We start from the raw sequence: 22,016 nt of genomic DNA, 5'->3' as shown, positions 1-22,016 counted from the left end.
TTCAGGTGTGGGTTTCTATGTTATGAGACCTGTATATTGCACCATCAAAGTCAAAATTTCTCCCATCACCAAATATTAGGACCCCCCCCCCACTTCCTCTGACAACCACCACACTGTTTGTGTTCACAAGTTTCAGTTTTATATTCCACATGAGTGAAATCATATGGTTCTTAGCATTTTCTGACTGACTTATTTCACTTAGCACAATATTCCCAAGGTCCATCCATGTTGTTGCAAATGGCAGTATTTCATCCTTTCTTATGTCTGAGAAGTATTCCATTGTGTATTTGTACCACATCCTCTTTATCCAGTTCTCTATCACAGGATTTTTTTTTTATTAAATATGGAATGTTTCATGAATTTGGATATCATCCTTACGCAGGGGCCATGCTAATCTCTTCTGTATTGTTCCAATTTTAGTATATGTGTTGCAGAAGCGAGCACTATGCAAGACATTTTGGTTGTTTCCCTGTCTTCACCACCATGAATAATGCTGCAATGAACATAGGGGTGCATATATCTTTGTGAATACTTGATTTCTAGTTTTTCGGGTATATACCCAGAAGAGGGATTGCTGGGTCATATGATAGCTCTATTCTCAGTTTTTTCAGTAAACGCCAGACTGCTTTCCATAGTGATTGTACCAGTCTACATTCCCACCAGCAGTGAATGAGAATTCCCTTTTTTCCACAACCTTTCCAATACTTGTTTGCAGGAAGCCGGTCCATCCTTGCTGCTTGACACAGTCGCTGCAGGGAAGAAACATCTGCACAGCATATGTTTCAAGGGACCTGGTGTATATGGCATACTGTTCTTAATATGTTTGCTCCCCTTCTTAGCACTGTGTGTTTTAACCAAGGTCACCACTCTGAGAAAGGTTATTTCCCCAGGTAGGGATTTTTTTCCCTGGAGTTAGGGATTAACAGGACTGAGGAAGGGAATAAAACCCCTTAACTAAGTGCCAGGCGAGTAATTAATCACTTTAACTCTGAACAATCACGCTTAAACTACATAATCTTTACTTAGGATAGTCTCCTTCAGTTACAGTGGGGCCTTGACTTACGAGTTTAATTTGTTCTGTGACAGAGCTCGTAACTCAAATTACTCGTATGTCAAATCAAAAAGTGAATGAGTGAGACATGTGATGTTTGGCTGATGTTGTGGCGTTCACTGTGATGTTTGCTGTGCCAGCTAGCGGTGGGATATCTGAAGCTGGCTCATAACCTGAATTTTACCATGCAACTCAAAGCAAAAAATTGGCCGAGAGACGGCTCGTATCTCGAAAAACTCATTAGTTGGGACACTCGTAAGTCAAGGCCCCACTGTACTTCCTTGTAGCTTAACAGAACAATAGAGTAGTGACCTTGGAATGGAGACAACAAACACCCTAACCTTTGGAATAGAATGGATAGGATTAAAATCAACTGGTATAAATACAGATGTAACAGGAGAATAAAGACAGAACCTGGCTGGAGAACCTGGCTAGAAAACCTGGCTAGGCTGCTGATCACATGAAAGCTATCCCCGTGTCATTCCTTCTTCACTGACTCCGTCCACACCTTTGGGAACCCTTGGACCTGCTGAGGTTGGACCCCAACACTTGTTATTGCTTATCTTGTTGATAATAGCCACTCTAACAGGTGTGAGGTGATATCTTGTCATTTTGATTTGCATTTCCCTAATTGCTAGTGAGGTTGAACATCTTTTCATATATTTATTGGCTGTTTTTATGTCTTCTTCAGAGAGGTGTCTGTTCAGGTCCTCTGCCCATTTTTTTATTGGGTTGTTTGGTGCTGAGTTTTATAAGTTCTTTTTTTTTTAATATAATTATTATTAGAATTTTATTTCATAACCTATAATTAAGAGTCTATGGTAATGGCATAGACAAATAGCAACACTTGGATTCATCTTCCTCAATATGATAATAATTGATAATTACACTTGCTAAGAAAACCAGAATTTAAAATAGCTTATTTCCCAACTTAGGACAAAACATTTTTCTATAAAAATTTTAAACTGCTCACTTCTAAAGGCTATAATTTCAGGTAAAAGCTAGATATTAATGATATTATTAAAACCAGGGTAGAAAATGGCTATATTTTATGAGGAAATTAAATATCATTTACATTTTTTCATTTAACATTTAACTTTAACTGTCATTAATTACCAACATTAACTTTTTATTTTAAAGAAAAAAAATTTAAGGTAATACTAATTTACCATTGGCTGGATGAATTATTTTAGGCTTCTCTCTCATTCTCCAGTGGGTTTGGTCATTTTTATTTTAAAAATACAAAACAGAAGTATTATGGCTTTTATTAATGTTTTTATACTCACTTTTTTACATTAATCAATCTAACATCTCATTCTAGTAATTCTTAATCAGTTATTGAGTTACATAAATTTATGTAATTTACTTGGATCAAATTACTGTTCTTCTTTCCAAATAAGGAAAACCTTCTCTCAAGTTTATTGGGCCACATTACTCACAAACATAAGCTCATGCTGCTTAAAATGCTTGATCATTATAATCCTAATTAAAATAGTCAGAAAGTAATTATCCTATAGTAAACATAATAGAATTTATTTTATGACTTTCTTCTAGGTGACTGCAGATATTCTTCTAAGACATAGTCTTCATATCTAATCATGAGACAAGAATCATTTTTAGCCATAATGATTAATGAAGGTAACCAATAATCTTATGAACATTATTGGCATATGATTCCTATTCCTCTCCTATTGTTCCCTCAAAAACACAGATAAAATGATACAATGCTAAGTATGTTTTATATGAATTCTATCACTCCATTTAAAAGATGAAAATTCTGATCTTTTAAAATAATAAACAAAGGGATGTCTGGCAATGTTTTGGTGATCTTCTTTTCCCTTCCTACACCTTCATACTCAATCCCTTGAAGGCTAAATTAATCCACTGGCTGCATTGGGTTGGGGTCACTCTGGTTTATATCTAAGGCACAGTAAAAAAACAGAACTGAGCCAGATATCTAAACCCAAGGGACCTCTAGCTGCATAAAGACTTCCAGGCTTTCGGTTGTCAAAGAATTGGGTTATCCTGAAATTTGAGGTTTTATTCAAATAACACATTTTTGCAGAGCACACATACCTTTTGCCTTAATGTTTCCCAATGCATATTTATATCACTCCATATGAGTTCTTTATATATTTTGGAAATTAAACCTTTGTCAGAGCTGCTATTTGTAAATATTACCTCCCATCTGGTTGGCTGCCTCTTGGTTTTGTTGTCAGTTTCTTTTCAATTATTTATATATATAATTGATTTCAGAAAGGAAGGGAGAGGGAGAGAGAGATAGGAACATCAATGATGAGAATCATTCATCGGCTGCCTCGTGCCCGCCCCCCCACTGGGGATTGAGCCCATAACCTGGGCATGCGACCTGACTGGGAACTGAACCGTGACCTCCTCATTCATAGGTTGACGCCCAACCACTTAGCCACACCAGCCGGGCTTGTTGTCAGTTTCTATTGCTGTGCAGAAGCTTTTAGTTTGATATAGTTCCATTCATTTATTTTTGCCTTTACTTCCCTTGCCTTTGGGGTCAAGTTCATAAAATGTTCCCTACAACCAAGGTCCCTAAGTTTGGTATCTATATTTTCTTCTATGTAACTTATTGTTTCGGGTCTTTGATCCATCTTGAATTAATTTTTGTACATGGGGACAAACTGTAATCCAGTTTCATTTGTTTATATGTGGCTTTCCAGTTTTCCCAGCACCATTTATTGAAGAAACTATGTTTACTCCATTGTGTATTTCTGGCTCCTTTGTCAAAAATTACCTGTCCATATACATGTGGTTTATAGCTGGGCTCTCTTTTCTGTTCCACAGATCTGTGAGTCTGTTTTTCTGTCAATACCATGCTGTTTTGATTATCGTAGCTGTGTAGTATAATTTGAAGTCAGGTAGCATGATATCTCCAGCTTCATTCTTTTTTCTCAGGATTGCATTGGCTATTCGAGGTCTTTTGTGGTTCCATACAAATCTGATGATTTCTCATTCTAGTTCTTTTAAAAAATGACATTGGGATTTTGGTGAGGATTGCATTAAATATGTATTTTGCTTTGGGTAATATGGTCATTTTAACAATGTTGATTCTTCTAATCCACGAACACGGGATATTTTTCCATTTTGTTGTGTTTTTTAAATCTCATTTAATAGTGTTTTTTCATTTTCAGTATATAGGTATTTCACGCTCTTTGTTAAGTTTATTCCTAAGTATTTTATTCTTTTGGCTGCAATTGCAAAAGGAATTATTTGGTTTTCTTTCAATTCTTTTTCTGAAGTTTTATTGTTCGTATACAGAAAGGCAATGGATTTTCGCACATTGATGTTATACCCTGAAATTTGACTGTATTTGCTTATTTTTTCTAGTAGAGCTACCAGAAAATAAAAGATAAAATGGCATACATCAATAATTACCTTGAATGTAAATGGTTTGAAATCACCAATAAAGAGGCACAGAGTAGCAGAGTGGATCAAAAAACAAAACCCAACTACATGCCACATCTAAGTTGCAAAGGTAGATTCAAAGTAAGAGGATGGAAGATGATTATCCAAGCAAATAACACCCACAAAAAAGCAGGTGTAGCTATAATTATATCTGACAAAATAGATTTCAAGATAACAAGAGACAAAGATGGACACTTTATAATGATAAGGGGGACACTACATCAAGAGAACATAACATTTCTTAATATACTCGGGGGGGGGAGGGGGGTATCCCTCAGCCCGGCCTGTGCCCTCTCCCAGTCTGGGACCCCTCAGGAGATAACGACCTGCTGGCTTAGGCCTGCTCCCAGGTGGCAGAGGGCAGGCACAATCCCTAGGTGCAGTCCCTGGTTGGGCTCAGAGCAGGGCCGATTGGGGAGTTGGGGCACCGCCCCCTGTCATGCACAGAGCAGGGTGGATTGGGAGGTTGTGATGCCACCCTCAGTCATGTTCAGGGTAGGGCCGATTGGGGGGTTGGGGCACCGCCCCGTCACACTCAAGGCAGAGTCGATGGGGAGGTTGTGGCGCCACCCCCTGTCACGCACAGAGCAGGGCCAATCAGGGGGCTGGGGCGCTGCCCCCTGTCACGCACAGAGCAGGGCCGATCAGGGGGTTGGGGAGCTCCCCCCCCCCCCCGTCACGCACAGAGCAGGGCCCATCAGGGGGTTGGGGAGCTCCCTCCTGTCACGCACAGAGTAGGGCCGATAGGGGAGTTGGCACACCGCCCCCTGTTACACACAGAGCAGGGCGGATCAGGGGGTTGGGGCGCCGCCACTGTCACACTCAGGGCAGGGCCGACGGGAAGGTTATGGCTCTACCCCATCACACACAGAGCAGGGCCCGTGGGGGGGGGGGGGTTGGGGCACCGCCCTCTATCACCCACAGAGCAGGGCCAATCAGGGGGTTGGGGCGCCTTCACCTGTCACTAACAGAACAGGGCAGATAGGGAGGTTGTGGCCCTGCCCCCTGTCACACACAGAGCCGCAGGGCAATCAGGGGGTTTGGGCGCTGCCCCCTGTCACACTGATCCTGGTGCCAGGAGGCCTCTCAGCTCTGCTGATCCCAGTGCTGGGAGGCATATTACCCTTTTACTATATAGAATAGAGGCCTGATGCACGGGTGGGGGCCAGCTGGTTTTCCCTGAAGGGTGTCCTGTATCAGGGTGGGGGTCCCCACTGGGGTGCCTGGCCAGCCTGGATGAGGGGATGATGGCTGTTTGCAGCTGGTCACACACCCTTCAGGGTGGGGGTCCCCACTGGGGTGCCTGGCCAGTCTGGGTGAGGGGCTGAGGGCTGTTTTCAGGCTGGGACTGAAGCTCCCAACTGCTCCTATTTTTCTTTTTCTTTTTTTATTCTGGGCCAGCTTTAGCTCTGAGGCTCCAGCTCTTAGGCCTCCGCTCCTGAAAGCAGGTATCTGGTTTGTTTCGGTTCTCGAAACTCTGTATCAACTCCAGCTCTGAGATCCCAGCCGGCTGAAAGCTGGTTTCTGGGGTTTTGTTTATCATCTATATTTGTTACAGTGTTTGAAACTGCCGGCTCAGAGGCCTGCAGCGGCCGGTGAGGAACATTGGAGTCCTCCATCACTGAAGCAAGCAAGCCTCATGTTAGTTTCAAGCTGCCTGGCTGCCGGCCGCCATCTTGGCTGACAGTTAATTTGCATATTGCCCTGATTAGCCAATGGGAAGGGTAGCAGTTGTACACCAATTACCATGTTTCTCTTTTATTAGTGTAGATATGTACCTAACCAGAGAGCACTGAAATATGTAAAACAACTACCCCCAGAATTAAAGGGAGAAACAGATCAAAACACAATTGTAGTTGGGAACCTTACTACTCCATTGATAATTCTAGACAGTTCAATCAAACAGAAAATTAATAAAGAAATATCAGCCTTAAATGAAACACCAGACCAAATAGACATAATTGACATTTACAGAACCTTTCATACCAAAACATCTAATCATACAGTCTTCTCCAGTGCACATGGAATATTATCAAGACTAGTCCATATGTTGTGTCACAAAACTGGCATCAACAAATTCAAGACTGAAATTATATCAAGCATATTCTCTAACCATGATGCCTTGAGATTAGAAATCAACTGCAAAAATGAAGTAAAGAAACCAACAAATACATGGAAATTAAACAACATACTACTAAAAAATGACTTGGTTAAAGAAGAAATAAAGGATGAGATCAAAAGACATATAGAAACAGATGAGAATGACAATACAACATACCAAAACTTCTGGGATGCAGCAAAAGCAGAAATAAGAGGTAAGTTTGTATCATTACAGAACTATCTCAAAAAAAATAAAAAAAAAGACGAGAAATCCCAAATAAACAACCTAACATCACATCTTAAAGAACTATAAAAAGAAGAATTAAAGCCACCCAAAGTCAGCAGAAGAAAGGTAATAATAAAAATTAGAGCAGAATTGAATAAAATAGAGAACAAAAAGACTATACAAAAAATTAATAAAACAAAGAGCTGGTTCTTTGATAAATTAATAAAATTGACAAATCCCTGGCTACACTCATTAAGGAAAAAAGGGAAAAGACCCATATAAACAAAATCAGAAATGAGAGAAGTCTCCAAGACATCACAGATATACAAAGGATCATACTAGAATCTTATGAAAGATTATATGTCACCAAATTCAATAACCTGGAAGAAATGGATAAATTCCTAGAAATATATAACCTTCCTAGACTAAATCATGAAGAAATGGAAAATCTAACTAGACCAATCAGCAATGAGGAAATTTAAACAACCGTCAAAAGCCTCCCAAAAAATAAAAGTCCAGGGCTAGATGGCTTCACCAGTGAATTCTACCAAACATTTGAAGAAGATTTAAAACCTATCCTTCTCAAGCTCTTCCAAAAAAATTGAAGAGGAGGCAATACTTCCTAACACATTTTATGAGGCCAAAACCTGGCAAAGATAATACAGAAAAAGGACCAATATCTCTGATGATACAGATACAAAAATCCTAAACAAAATACTAACAAATCTAATAAAACAATACATCAAAAAATAATACATCATGATCATGATCATGATCAAGTGGGATTCATTCCAGGGGCACAAGGATGGTTCAACACATGCAAATTATCAATGTAATACACAACATTAACAAAAGAAAGGATAAAAAGCATATGATCTTATAAATAGACAGAGAAAATTTTATAAGATACAATATCCATTTATGATTAAAACACTCAATAAAATAGCAATAGAAGGAAAGTACCTCAACAATATAAAGGCCATATATGATAAGCCCTCAGCTAATATACTCAATGGTGAAAAACTGAAAGCTTTTCCCCAACAAGACAAGGATGTCCACTCTCAGCACTCTTATTCAACACAGTGCTGGAAGTCCTAGCCAGAGCAATAAGGAAAGAGAAAGAAATAAAAGGCATCCAAATAGGGAAGGAAGTAAAACTGCCACTTTTTCTGGATATGATTCTGTATATAAAAACCCTAAAGACTCCACCAAAAAACTATTTGAATGGATTTTTAACTAGATTTTATTTCTAAAAGTTTATGTCCTTTTCACGTTCTTGTAAAGATGCACAAAACTTCATTAGGAGACTACTGATGGATAGAGACTATTCATAGTCCTCATTAGGAGACAATTTTCCCTAATTATAATGAAAAATAAATCAAATCTTAATCATATATTCTATAAAAACAATATTAAAAGTTGTATTTCTCTATAACAGTTAAAATTGGAAAAGGTAAATACCTCAAAAATCCAGCAAAATGATTAAAGCAGGGCACTGTAACACTTCCTAGTAAAAATTTATTTATTTAAAATCTTGTAAATTTAAGGCAGATTTAAAAAGATATTAAAGGCTTTGAAATTCTATGAATTGAGAAAAATATCCTAATAAAAATAATTTTTAAAACATCAGGCAAATAAATGACAGATAACTCAACAATTAATTATTATCTTCTAAACATTACATCACTCAAGATATTCATTTATACAAACAAGTTTTATAAAATATGTTAAAGTCTGCTGAGTAGATAAAAATGATAAAATTAGAATGTATAATTTTGTTGCCTATTGATTAAGAACAAACAAGAAGAATGTCAAAGCATTTAATTGTCAAACTTTTTAGAATGAAAAATTTCAAACATATACAAAAATAGAGAAACTAATAAAATAAACTCCATGTATCAAGGGCCCAGCTTAATAATGTCTCAGGTTATTTTTTAATTTTTAAATTAAAAAAAGAAACACATGTTCTTAATGATTTTTAGAGAAAGCGTGGGAGAGAAGGGATGAGATAGAGACATCAATTAAAGAGGAACTTCATCGATAGGCTGCCTCTAGCACATACCCCTACTGGGGATCGACCTGCAACTCAGGCATATGCCCTGACCAGGAATCGAACTAGCAACCTCCTAGTTCCTGGGTAATGCTCAACTGCTGAGCCCCGTGCTAGGCGACACTGGTGGGGCTCAAGGTTTGTTTGTTTGTAAAGTTGATTTGCTTAAATCAGGATCCAAACAAAGTTCGTGCATTACCATTTGGTAACGCATACTGCCTTCATCTTTTTCTTTTTTCTTCCTTTTTGCTGTTTATCAGAGAAGAAACAGGATCATCTGTCTGTAATTTCCCACATTTTAGATTTTGCTGATTATACCTCTGTAGTGCCACCTGCCAATAAATTGATAGTTATATCTAAAAGCTTGGTTAGATTCGCATTCTTTTTGTTGTTGTTGCAAGAATACTTTAAAGGTGATGCTTTGTTATTCTATGTGCCTCCTGAAGTAATGCTATAAAATCTAACTGTATTCCTTTCAGTACTTCTAAGATTGAGAATCAGATTAGAGGGCTGTCAGAATGATCTTTCCATTATAAAATTCTCCAGTAGCCTTTCACCTAATGGCTTTAGCAGTTATTACTGACAGTTGCCACTATTTCATTAGGGATTCCAAAATAATACTAATCCTGTCATTCCTCCAGCATTTATTAGCTAGACTTCTTATAAAGAACAACTTTCCTTCATCAATGATCTGGTTACCTTCAGGTACGGTTCATACAACAAAGACAAATTAAATGCTTAATTCAGAATAACAAATGGGCGGAGAGAAACCAAGATGGCGGCATAGGTAAACACCAGAGTTTGATGCCTCAAACAACCACTTCAAAAATACAACTAAAACACAGAACGGACATCATCCAGAACCACAGGAAGGCTGGCTGAGTGGAAGTTCTACAACTAGGAGGAAAGAGTAAAACATACCGAGACTCAGAGGAGGCGCAGTGCTGAAGTAAAATACTAAGGTGCGGAGTGCATGCGGAGCAGGCTGGCGGCTGAGGGCGTGGTTGTTGTTTTCAATCGGGAGGGAGTCTCAGACTCTGAGCTCCAGCTCCGGGTGAGTCTCTAGGGACCCAGACTCATACGGGAGAAGCGGGACTGTCTCAAATCGCTCAGAACCCTAGGGCAGCTTTCTCTATGTGGGGCTTGCAGCAATTACTAGGACACTGAGAAGCAGAGCCTCTGAGGGCAAGACTGAGAGCAGCCATAATTGCTAACCCCACCCTGTTGATCCCGTGGGACCCGCCCCGCTGAAGCCCTGCAGGGAGACTTTTGCTGGATAGCCTCAGGCAAAGGCTAGATTAGCACCTCCCTAGAGATCCAGGAGCCAGGAAGCCCAGAGGTCAGAGTGGGACCATCCAGTTTGCAGCTCTGTGGAACCATAAAAGACACACTCAGGGGGCAGACTCAGTGAGCACCAAAGCCCCATCGAAGCAAGTCTAGCCCCAGAGGGGTGTCTCCAGCACAGAAGTTCTCCCACTGCAGACACAGCTGATTCTCACAGCCAATTGGCCTGGAGGTCAATTCCTCACAGTGATAACTACAACAATCAAGGCTTAATTACAACAAGACTGTGCACAAAGCCCACAAGGGGGTGCACCAAGAGTGTCTACCTCAGGTAATTGGGACACTTAGCACAGAAAGGAACTCTATCGATACAGCGAAGCATAAAAAATGCCGAGACAAAGAAACAGGACACAAACAACAGAATTGGAGGAAAGCAAACTGCTGGATATAGAGTTCAAAACCACACTTTTAATGTCTTTAAAGAACTGTCTAGAAGCCGCCGATAAACTTAATAAGGCCCTTGAAAAGACTGGTGAGACCGCCGATAAATGCAGTGAGATCCTCAAGAAGACTGGTGAGACCGCTGATAAATGTAGTGAGATCCTCAAGAAATCTAATGAGACCCTTGATGTTGTGATAAAGGACCAACTAGAAATTAAGCATACACTGACTGAAATAAAGAACATTATACAGACTCCCAACAACAGACCAGAAGATTGCAAGAATCAAGTCAAAGATTTGAAATATGAAGAAACAAAAAACACCCAACCGGAAAAGCAAAATGAAAAAAGAATCCAAAAATACGAAGATAGTGTAAGGAGCCTCTGGGACAGCTTCCAGCACACCAACATCCGAATTATAGGGGTGCCAGAAGAAGAAAGAGAGCAAGATATTGAAAACCTATTTGAAGAAATAATGACAGAAAACTTCCCCTACCTGGTCAAAGAAATAGACTTACAAGTCCAGGAAGCGCAGAGAACCCCAAACAAAAGGAATCCAAAGAGGACCACACCAAGACACATCATAATTAAAATGCCAAGAGCAAAAGACAAAGAGAGAATCCTAAAAGCAGCAAGAGAAAGAAAGTCAGTTACCTACAAGGGAGTACCCATACGACTATCAGCTGATTTCTCAACAGAAACTTTGCAGGCCAGAAGGGAGTGGCAAGAAATATTCAAAGTGATGAATACCAAGAACCTACAACCAAGACTACTTTATCCAGCAAAACTATCATTCAGAATTGAAGGTCAGATAAAGAGCTTCACAGATAAGAAAAAGCTAAAGGAGTTCATCACCACCAAACCAGTATTATATGAAATGCTGAAAGGTATCCTTTAAGAAGAGGAAGAAGAAAAAAAAGGTAAAGATACAAATTATGAACAACAAATACACATCTATTAACAAGTGAATCTAAAAATCAAGGGAATAAATAATCTGATGAACAGTATGAACTGGCGATTGTAATAGAATCAGGGACATAGAAAGGGAATGGACTATTCTTGCGGGGGGGGGGGGGAAGAGGGGGTGAGAGAAGAGATTGGACAATAATTGTGCACCTATGGATGAGGACAGTGGGTGGGGAGTGAGGGTGGAGGGTGGGGTGGGAACTGGGTGGAGGGGAGTTATGGTGGGAAAAAAGAGTAACTAATGTAATAATCTGAACAACAAAGATTTAATTTAAAAAAAAAATAATAATAAATGGGCTCCTAGCATCTTTCAAAAGTGACCACTGAGTTACTTTGTTGGTATCACTGTAAATACCTAGATTTTAACATATTTGATATTCTTCAGCCCTTTGTGATTGTAATACATAATGATCCTCCAAATGCCCCATCTTTGGCCATTGCGAATTAAAACTGGTTCCTGGGTCTTTTAGCCATGACCTGAGTAATTTCTAATAGCTTCTGTGCCTTCTGAGATGGTAAAATATTACAGACTGTTCTTGTACATTTTCTGCCCCAAACTTAGAATCAGGAGTTTCTCCCAGGTATTCTGGTATCTTTAGTGGAAAGTGCATTTAAATACCATTAATTTGTATACTAGGGATATTGATTACTGCTGGATCATTCATTAATTCTAAGCCTTTTCAGGGGCCAAAATTAGAGAATGGGTTGATTTTCTAAAAATTATTTTGGAGAATTTTAAACATAGTCAATGTAAACAGACTAATATAATGAACTCCTATATGTATCCATCACCCAGCTTTGATAATTATCAACTCACAGCCAACCTTATCTTGTCTATAACTCTATAACTCTTGTCTATAACTCTATAACCCCACCTTCATATTATTTTCATGTGAATTCTAAATATCCTAATACTAAGTAGTAAATGTTTCATAATGTCTCTCCAAAAGATAAGGGTTATATTATGCAAACAAATTATTATTCCTTTTTTATTTATGAGCTGAAATACTACGATAAAGAGAAATTTCTCATCTAATAATCTAGACACTCAGTGATATAGTTCATATAGGGAAGATTGATTGATTCTTAAACTTTATTAGTTTTCAAAATAACAATAGCATTGTCTATTGGTGACCATTTTGGTGGTTAAGTATCAGTATGAGATCATGGATTTGCCATATTAGACATGCTTCAATCCATTAGTGGTTACTGTCCTCATTGATGTTCAAGTTGTCCAATGTTTGACTAGAAAGTATTTTTTTAAAATAATAAAATACATGATAAGTTCATACTAGTATTTTCAACTCAAATTTAGCATTACAGAATTCATTTTTAGAATTATATAATTTATATATTTATTTATAGAATTACAGAATCTTTACTTAACTTTTACAACTTAACATTTGTATCACATTAATATTTTAATCTATAAATCTTGGCTTCATATGGCATTAACTTCATTATTTATCTGATGTTACCCTAATATCCCTCTCACACACACAAAGTTTTAAAATAACAATAACCACATTATTAACAATATAATTACTGAAAACAATTTAACTTTCCTTCTCAGTTTTTAAAAAAAATATTTTTGTTGATTTCAGAGAGGAAGGGAGAGGAGAGAGAGATAGAAACATCAATGATAAGAGAGAATCATTGATCGGCTGCCTCCTGCATGCCCCCAACTGGGGATCAAGCCTGCCACCCAGGCATGTGCCCTAACCAGGAATGGAACTGCAACCTCATAGTTCATAGGTTGCTGCTCGACCACTGAACTACAGCAGCCGTGCCTCGTTCACAGTTTTATTTTTGCTTTTTAGGCTATATACAGCCCACTGGGAAATTTCGAGCCTTAAAAATAACTAAATAATAATTCTTTGTATGATTATCCCAACAACTCAATAATTAGGTTCATTTGTTTAAGTTCAATTTTAGCGATTGCTAATTTTCTTGATTTTGGATTTAAGATATAAACTGATTATTTCATTCAGCTTCAGTGCTTAGGTTAGGTTGGGAAATGCAAAATAAATTAGTGGATCTCACATGAAACAGGAAAGAAAATAAACCAAAAAAAAGTACAGATAGCTTTTAAAAATATAAATATTTACAAATAAAGTCATCATGGTTATCTTCCATTTGTGGAAATATAATTTCTACCATGCACTTTAATAATTTTACTTTTAGATGCTCAAAAACTGGTAATGGAAGGAGAGTCTCCACATAGATAAGGGCTCATAGTCAAATTATTTCCAAAACTTTTAAATAACACAACCTTTTTTCCAAAAACCTTTTGTGGCACTTCAACATATAAATAGATAAAGGTAGTATTTTACCATTGTATATTTATTTTATAGATTCAAATTTATTTCAAACTTGATATGAAATAAGTCAATGATAAAAATAAAAGTATTCTGATAAACATTAACATTTTAATTCAAGTGTTATAAACAGCTGCAGTTATTAACATGAGTTTCAAACCCATAAAAATAATTTTTTTGTTATTGAAAATTTCAAACAAAATCAAAATTATAGTATAAATATAGTATAAAGAATTCTCACATACTCATTCTCAGCATCAATCATTATCAACACATGATCAATCTTCTTTCATCTTTATGCCACTCACTGCCCTCAAGGTTTACTTTGAAGGAATCCAAGACACCACCATATTTTATCTCTAAATATTTTAATATATGTATCCAAAAGATAATGAATCCAAACCCAATGCTATTATCATATTTTAAAATACTAACAGTAAATATTAAAAATAATTCCTTAATGTAATCTGTAGTGCTACCTAGAACTCAATATGTATAGTTTATAAAGTATTCTATTCCCATTTCTCTCTTCCCCGTAGTGTTTCTAAAGTACAGTACTCTTCCCTCTCCCACTCTGGACTAAGGAGGACTACTACAAGGTTCTTTGCTTTCTCAAGACATTGCTCAAACAAGGATGGAAAAGTTAAAGCTGGAAAATAAGAAAGGGGAAGGAGAAGAAACATTCAAAACGCAAATCTGTTTTTCAAGATATGTTTTGATTTATGGATCCATTCCATACCAGTTCTATTTTCCAGGAAGGAACCTGTCTGTTTCTCATCATCAGCTATCTTCAAGTCTAAGCCTAAGAGAATGAAGCCCTAAAAGGAAGAAGCAATTCCTTCTGCTTTCCTAGGCTCTATTTCTTCTTTGAGGACTAGCAACTTTCCTGATGACTAAAACCAGGAATACCCTGGTTCGAAACCTACAGAGAGTAGTATAGCCTTCCTCTAGGCAGTAGTTCTCTCAACCTTCCTAATGCCGTGACCCTGGAATACAGTTCCTCATGTTGTGGTGACCCCCAACCATAAAATTATTTTCGTTGCTACTTCATAACTGTAATTTTGCTACTGTTATGAATCGTAATGCAAATATCTGATATGCAGGATGTATTTTCATTGTTACAAATTTAACGTAATTAAAGCACAGTGATTAATCACAAAAACAATATGTAATTATATATGTGTTTTCCGATGATCTTAGGCGACCCCTGTGAAAGGGTCGTTCGACCCCCAAAGGGGTGACGACCCACAGGTTGAGAAACGCTGCCGTAAGGCATCAACAATTCAGAACACACTGCAAAAATGTCACTAGCTACACAACAGATATATGCATAGTGGTGGTCATTCAGTTATACAAAACCGATAGATCACAGCTAGCAATGAATAGAAACCTCTAACCTGGTTAATATAATTCCCTTATCCATAAGGGAGAAACAAATTTAGATTTATCAAAAAACTTTCACTGGGTTTCTCCAAACAAAAAATATGAATATATAAGAACATGCTTGAGGGAAACCAAGATGGCAGCATAGGCAAATACCGGAAATTGCTGCCTCGCACAACCACTTCAAAAATACAACTAAATGACAAAACAGACATCATCCAGAACCACAGGAAGGCTGGCTGAGTGGAAATTCTACAACTAAAAGGAAAGAGAAAAGCACACTGACACTCAGAGGAGGTGCGGAACTAAAGTGCAGAGGTATGGAGGCGCACTCGGAAAGAGCTGACAACTGAGGACACCATTGTTTTTTTCAATCGGGAGGGAGTCTCAAGCTCCTGACTACTCTGAACTCCAGTTCCGGGCGAGTCTCTAGGGACCCAGACTCATATGGGGAGAAACTGGACTGTCTGGCATTGGGCAGAACTTGAGGGCGGCATTCTCTCAGAGGTGCTTGCAGTGATTACCGTGGGACACTGAGACCCAGGGCCTCTTAGGGTAGGACTGAGGAGTAGTCATAGCTGTTTGCTTCGCCCTGTTGATTCCCTGAGACCCCGCCCCAACCAAGCTGTGCACAGAGGCTTTTGCATATGAAAGGCCTGGCCCTTTGCAATCTGAAAATTACCTAACAAACTGCAGCTGGGTCAGAGAGATCCAGAACTTCCAAAAGAAGGCCCAAGGCCCCACAGCAGCTTGCAATGCTTCACAGCTAGGCCTCATCTGGGCACCTCCAAACCCCAAAGAAGAGGAATCTGCAGATCGCTCCATAGCTCCTGCTGCGCAGCCTCAGGCAGAGGCTAACTTAGCAACTCCTTAGAAATCCAAGAGCCAGTGTACCCAGTGGTCGGAGTGGGACCATCCAGATTACAACTCCTCAGATCCATAAGGGACACACTCAGGGGGCAGACTCAGTGAGCACCAAAGCCCCACTGAAGCAAGTCTTACCCCAGAAAGGTGTCTCCAGCAGAGAAGTTCTCCCACTGTAGACACAGCTGATTCTCACAGCCAGTTGGCCTGGAGGTCAATTTCTCCCAGTGATACCTACAACAATCAAGGCTTAACTACAACAAGACTGTGCACAAAGCCCACAAAGGGGTGCACCAAGAGTGTCCACCTCAGGTGATTGGGGAGGCTGAGCCACTGGGTCCTATAGGACACCTAGCACAGAAAGCCACTCTATCCACACAAGAAAGCATAAAAAATGTGGAGACAAAGAAACAGGTCACAAATGACAGAAATGGAGGAAAGGAAACTACTGATTATAGAGTTCAAAACCACACTTATAAGGTTTTCCAAGAATTTTCTAAATTTAGTAAAACCCTCAATAAGTCTAGTGAGACCACCGATAAATTTAGTGAGACCCTCAAGAAATCTAGTGAGACCCTGGAGGTTATGAAAAAGGACCAACTAGAAATTAAGCATACACTGACTGAAATAAAGAATATTATACAGAGTTCCAACAGCAGACTAGAGGATCACAAGAATCAAGTCAAAGATTTGAAATACAAAGAAGCAAATATCACCCAACCAGAAAAGCAAAATGAAAAAAGAATCCAAAAATATGAAGATAGTGTAAGGAGCCTCTGGGAAACTTCAAGCACACTAATATCTGAATTATGGGGGTGCCAGAAGAAGAAAGAGAGCAAGATATTGAAAACCTATTTGAAGAAATAATGACAGAAAACTTCCCCTACCTGGTCAAAGAAATAGACTTACAAGTCCAGGATGCACAGAGAACCCCAAACAAAAGGAATCCAAAGAGGACCACACCAAGACACATCATCATTAAAATGCCAAGAGCAAAAGACAAAGAGAGAATCTTAAAAGCAGCAAGAGAAAAAAATTCAGTTACCTACAAGGGAGTACCCATATGACTGTCAGCTGATTTCTCAACAGAAACTATGCAGGCCAGAAGGGAGTGGCAAGAAATATTCAAAGTGATGAATACCAAGGACCTACAACCAAGATTACTTTACCCAGCAAAGCTATCATTCAGAATTGAAGGTCAGATAAAGAGCTTCACAGATAAGAAAAAGCTAAAGGAGTTTATCACCACCAAACCAGTATTATATGAAATGCTGAAAGTTGTCCTTTAGGAAAAGGAAGAAGAAGAAAAAGGTAAAGATACAAATTATGAACAAATACACATCTATCAACAAGTGAATCTAAAAATCAAGTGAATAAATAATCTGATGAACAGAATAAACTGGTGAATTTAATAGAATCAGGGGCAAAGAAAGGGAGTGGACTGACAATTCCTGGGAGGAAAGGGGTGTGGGGGTTGTGGGAAGAGACTGAACAAAAATCGTGCACCTATGGATGAGGACAGTGGGGGGGGGGGGGGTAAGGGCGGGGGGGGGGGGGACCGGGTGGAGGGGAGCTATGGGGAGAAAAAAGAGGAACAACTGTAATAATCTGAACAATAAAGATTTAATTTTTTTAAAAAATAACATGCTTTATACAAAATAGACAAATTAAGTGTTGTTTATCAATGGGGGCTGAGTCACTTGGCCTGTGACTTTAGGCAAATCATGTAATTTAACCTCTCTAATTTCAGGGGTTTTTTCTGTTGTAAGAATTAATTGAGACAGTGATTTTTTTAATCAATTATGTTAATACTAGAGGTCCAATGCATGAAATTTGTGCAAGGGGCTTGGCCGCCACCTGCTGTGGCTTCATCCAGAAAGTCGTCCAGAAGGACAGCCGGTCTAATTAGTATACTACGCTTTTATTATTATAGATGACACACTAGGGAAACAATGCCATTTTGATGATATTGTTGCCCAAAATACATTTATCTCATTCCAATGAAAACACATCACAAAATTAAGAGAGATTCTACAATGTCTAACCACTTTTCCTCAAAAGTGTCAATGTTATGGAAGACAATGAAAGACAGAGGAAATTGTTAGACTAGAAGGGACGGAGAAGAAATAACTAAATTTAGTATGAGATTCCAGATAGGATCCTGGAACAGGAAAAGGACATTAGTATGAAGTGGGTAAAATACTGGTAAGATCTAGATTTAATTAATAATATTGTGACTAATGTTAATTTTGTTGTTTTTAATTTAAGAATACTTAAATAGGCCGAAACCGGTTTGGCTCAGTGGATAGAGCGTCGGCCTGCGGACTGAAAGGTCCCAGGTTCGATTCCGGTCAGGGGCATGTACCTGGGTTGCGGGCATATCCCCAGTGGGAGATATGCAGGAGGCAGCTGATCGATGTTTCTCGCTCATCGATGTTTCTAACTCTCTATCTCTCTCCCTTCCTCTCTGTAAAAAATCAATAAAATATATTTAAAAAAAAAAAAGAATACTTAAATAGCCCTAACTGGTTTGGCTCAGTGGATAGAGCGTTGGCCTGCGGACCGAGAGGTCCTAGGTTTGATTCCGGTCAAGGGCATGTACCTCGGTTGCGGGCACATCCCCAATAGGAGGTGTGCAGGAGGCAGCTGATCGATGTTTCTCTCTCATCGATGTTTCTAGCTCTCTATCCCTCTCCCTTCCTCTCTGTAAAAAAATCAATAAAATATATTAAAAAAAGAATACTTAAATAACTTCTGCTTCTAAATACTGATTTTTCTCAAATGCTTTCAGCATGTAAATGTATAATAATACCAGTGCACGCACCGATTTCTAAAACTGAAGAAAATAGCACTAGCATAGTGAACTCTTCAACTCTGAAAAGTCCTCCTAGTTCTGACTGAATCAGAAGAGGAACCTTCTTTAGTAAACCTCAGCACCTTATGCCACATTTGGATCACGGCCTCCTATTTTGCTTTATGTGATGGCAATAAAAAACAAAAGAAAACAAAACTGCCGAAACCGGTTTGGCTCAGTGGATAGAGCATCGGCCTGCGGACCGAAAGGTCCCAGGTTCGATTCCGGTCAAGGGCATGTACCTGGGTTGCGGGCACATCCCCAGTGGGAGATGTGCAGGAGGCAGCTGATCGATGTTTCTCTCTCATCGATGTTTCTAACTCTCTGTCTCTCTCCCTTCCTCTCTGTAAAAAATCAATAAAATATATTAAAAAAAAACAAAACAAAAACAAAACTTAACTTTCCTTTTTCCCTACTAACAACCTCTCATTGTTATCAGGAATATAGAGCTAGGTGCATAAGTGCTCAAATAAGACTTGATGAATTGGTTTGGTTTGGTTCCTCTTGCATGCATCCTTATTTTGTCACATTCTTCTCAATATACTTAGGGAAGAAAGGAGAGATGAGAAAGCACTAAGAAACATAGGCAGATGAGAAAGAAAAGGTTAATTTCTTTTTCCCTGCAGGGCTCTAGCTTCTGCAGGTAATAGAGTTATTCAAAACCAAGTTAGGAACCTTGTATGTCCCCCCCACCCAAATTATAGGGCTCAGGCATTGCCTAAAACTAGGCTGAGGTAAGGTGCTGCTGGAGGCACACACACCTACCTGTAAGGGTGATGTTGTCATCATCATCATCTATGATTTCTTCTTCGGCAACATCCAGGGAGCTCTCAGTAATCATGTCATTGGGCTCTTCCACACAAGCTAGACCCGCATAACTATTGAGAATATCAGCACCAGGAACATGCTCCACAATTACGGCAGGAAAAATAGCTGGATCACCAAGCTGGGAGAGGTGAGGGGAAAAAAGGATCAACAAAAAATTTCTTTTGTTAAATGTAACCAAAAATTATTTTACACTGAACATCAATTTCGTTTTTACATCATCAACTACTTGTACTTGACAATCCTTCTAGGCTGCTGTGAATATTAAGACCACATAAACTTTCATAATTAATCTTGAGTCTTAACAACCAAGTTTTCACAGGAAAACTATACTTTTAAACTACATTAAATTTACCATATGCATGAGAAGTTGCATACAAATGTCCGATGAAATAAAATCTCAACAAAAGTTTCTTTGACAGAAAAATATCTGTGAGTTTAAATAAATATTACACTGTCACTTGGCATACAGGCTGTGTTTAACAACCGCTTTTGACTCAAATGGGAAAATTAACTTTCATTTTCTTTCTAGTTATAAGATCTTAAAATTTTAGAACTGAAATGACTTTTGAAGTATAATCTAGTCCAAGTCACCTCATTTTACAGATGAGGAAGCTGACCCAGAGAGGATTTTGAAAAACCTTCTCAAAAATCAGTTAATTGTTTATGCAAAGAATTCAATGTTGAATGTGAAAAAAGTTTTTTGAATGTATTGATATAATGTATACATGAATCATAATGTAATAATGAGGGCTGTCTATAAAAGAATTACTTTTCAAATATAGTAAAAATACTTTGACATTTATCAACTCTTTTTATATTGTTCTACCTGTCATTTTGTAATGGTTTTATTCATTTGCCACAGTTTCATATTAACATTTCTCTGCAAATCATCATCCTTCAAACCACTGGTATTCAATAAACAACTTATTGATGCAAAAAAGAAAAATCAATTAATTAGTGACAAATCTCATTAAGTTACTATCTCCTTTTTAAAAATAATTTCAGGCTTAAAAAGGTTATAAAAGAATTCCTCTACAAACTTCATCCATATTCCCTAAATTTTAACACTTAATCATGTCTATCATTCTCTTTCTATATTATTATTTCTACATCTATATTTTTTATGATTTATTTGAAGGCAGTAGACATTTTGATCCTTTAACTCTAATTCAGAGTATGTTTCCTAAAAACATAAATTTTATCTTATATAAAGATAGCACAATGATCAAAATCAGAAAAGTAACACTGATATAGTACTATTATTAAATCTACAGGCCTTATGCAAATTTCTGCAATTGTCTTATTAATGTCCTTGTCCTTTTTAAAAAATGAAAAAAAAAATTTTTTTGGTTCAGGATCCAATCTAGGCTCATAGGTTTCATCATGTTTATAACAACCTCCCCCCTTTTTTTAATCTTTATTGTTGAAAGTATTATATATGTCCCCTTTTTTCCCTCACTGCCCTCTCTACCTCTAGCCCACGCCCACTACCCCACCCCAGGCCCTCATCACCCCACTGTCTGCATCCATGGGTTAAGCATATATGCATACAAGGTATGACAACTCTTTTAATCTGGAAAAATTTCTATGCCTTTCATCTAGAGCAGTTCTTCAGTTTTTCTTTCATGCTCTTGAGACTTTTTAAAAAATGTTTTTATTGATTTCATAGAGGAAAGGAGAGGGAGAAAGAGATAGAAACATCAATGATGAAAGATAATCATAGATCAGCTGCCTCCTGCTTGTCCCCTACTAGGGATAAAGTCCATAACCCTGGCATGTATTACTGATCTGGAATTGAACCGTGACCTCCTGGTTCATAGGTCAATGTTCAACCACTGAGCCACGCCAGCTGGGTGCTTTCGAGACTTTAAAATGTCCCCCAATTTGGGTTTGTGAGATATACACTCAGTTTGCATTTTTGGCAAGAATGCCAAAGAAGTAATGTTCTGTCCTTTCTGACACGTCATACCAGAAGGTTCAAACCAGCTATTTGTCCAATTACTAGTGATATTAACTTTTATCACTTAGTTAGGGTGATTGTCTACCAGGTTTATCCACTATGAAGTTATTATTTTCTCCTTTGTAATTAAGTATCTTAAGGGAAGATAGCTCAAGAGTATGTATGTAACTATCCTGTTTCTTAAACATATCCCCATAAAGTATTATCTTCTTAAATGTAAGAAAAAGTTACTGCCCATGGATAATTTCAGGTAC

General features: G+C 38.2%; 1 protein-coding gene and 1 non-coding gene across 11 annotated transcripts in view; both read right to left on the bottom strand.

Moving 5' to 3' along the window:
* ELF1 (E74 like ETS transcription factor 1) overlaps nt 1–22,016 on the bottom strand; it is a 140,775-nt gene that overhangs the window by 23,863 nt on the left and 94,896 nt on the right. For all 10 annotated transcript variants that reach the window (XM_059684771.1, XM_059684770.1, XM_059684765.1 and 7 more), the window contains one exon: nt 19,740–19,920. In XM_059684771.1, the coding sequence (XP_059540754.1) occupies nt 19,740–19,920 (181 nt within the window). The remainder of the gene's footprint in view (nt 1–19,739; nt 19,921–22,016) is intronic.
* On the bottom strand, nt 338–444 carry LOC132228893 (U6 spliceosomal RNA). The gene has a single exon (XR_009451502.1). It is a non-coding gene; the product is annotated as a U6 spliceosomal RNA (small nuclear RNA).

Source organism: Myotis daubentonii, chromosome 2, assembly GCF_963259705.1.
Source record: "Myotis daubentonii chromosome 2, mMyoDau2.1, whole genome shotgun sequence".
Lineage (NCBI taxonomy): Eukaryota > Metazoa > Chordata > Mammalia > Chiroptera > Vespertilionidae > Myotis > Myotis daubentonii.
The sequence above is the reverse complement of the archived record's forward strand: the minus strand, read 5'-3'. Positions and strand labels throughout refer to the sequence as shown.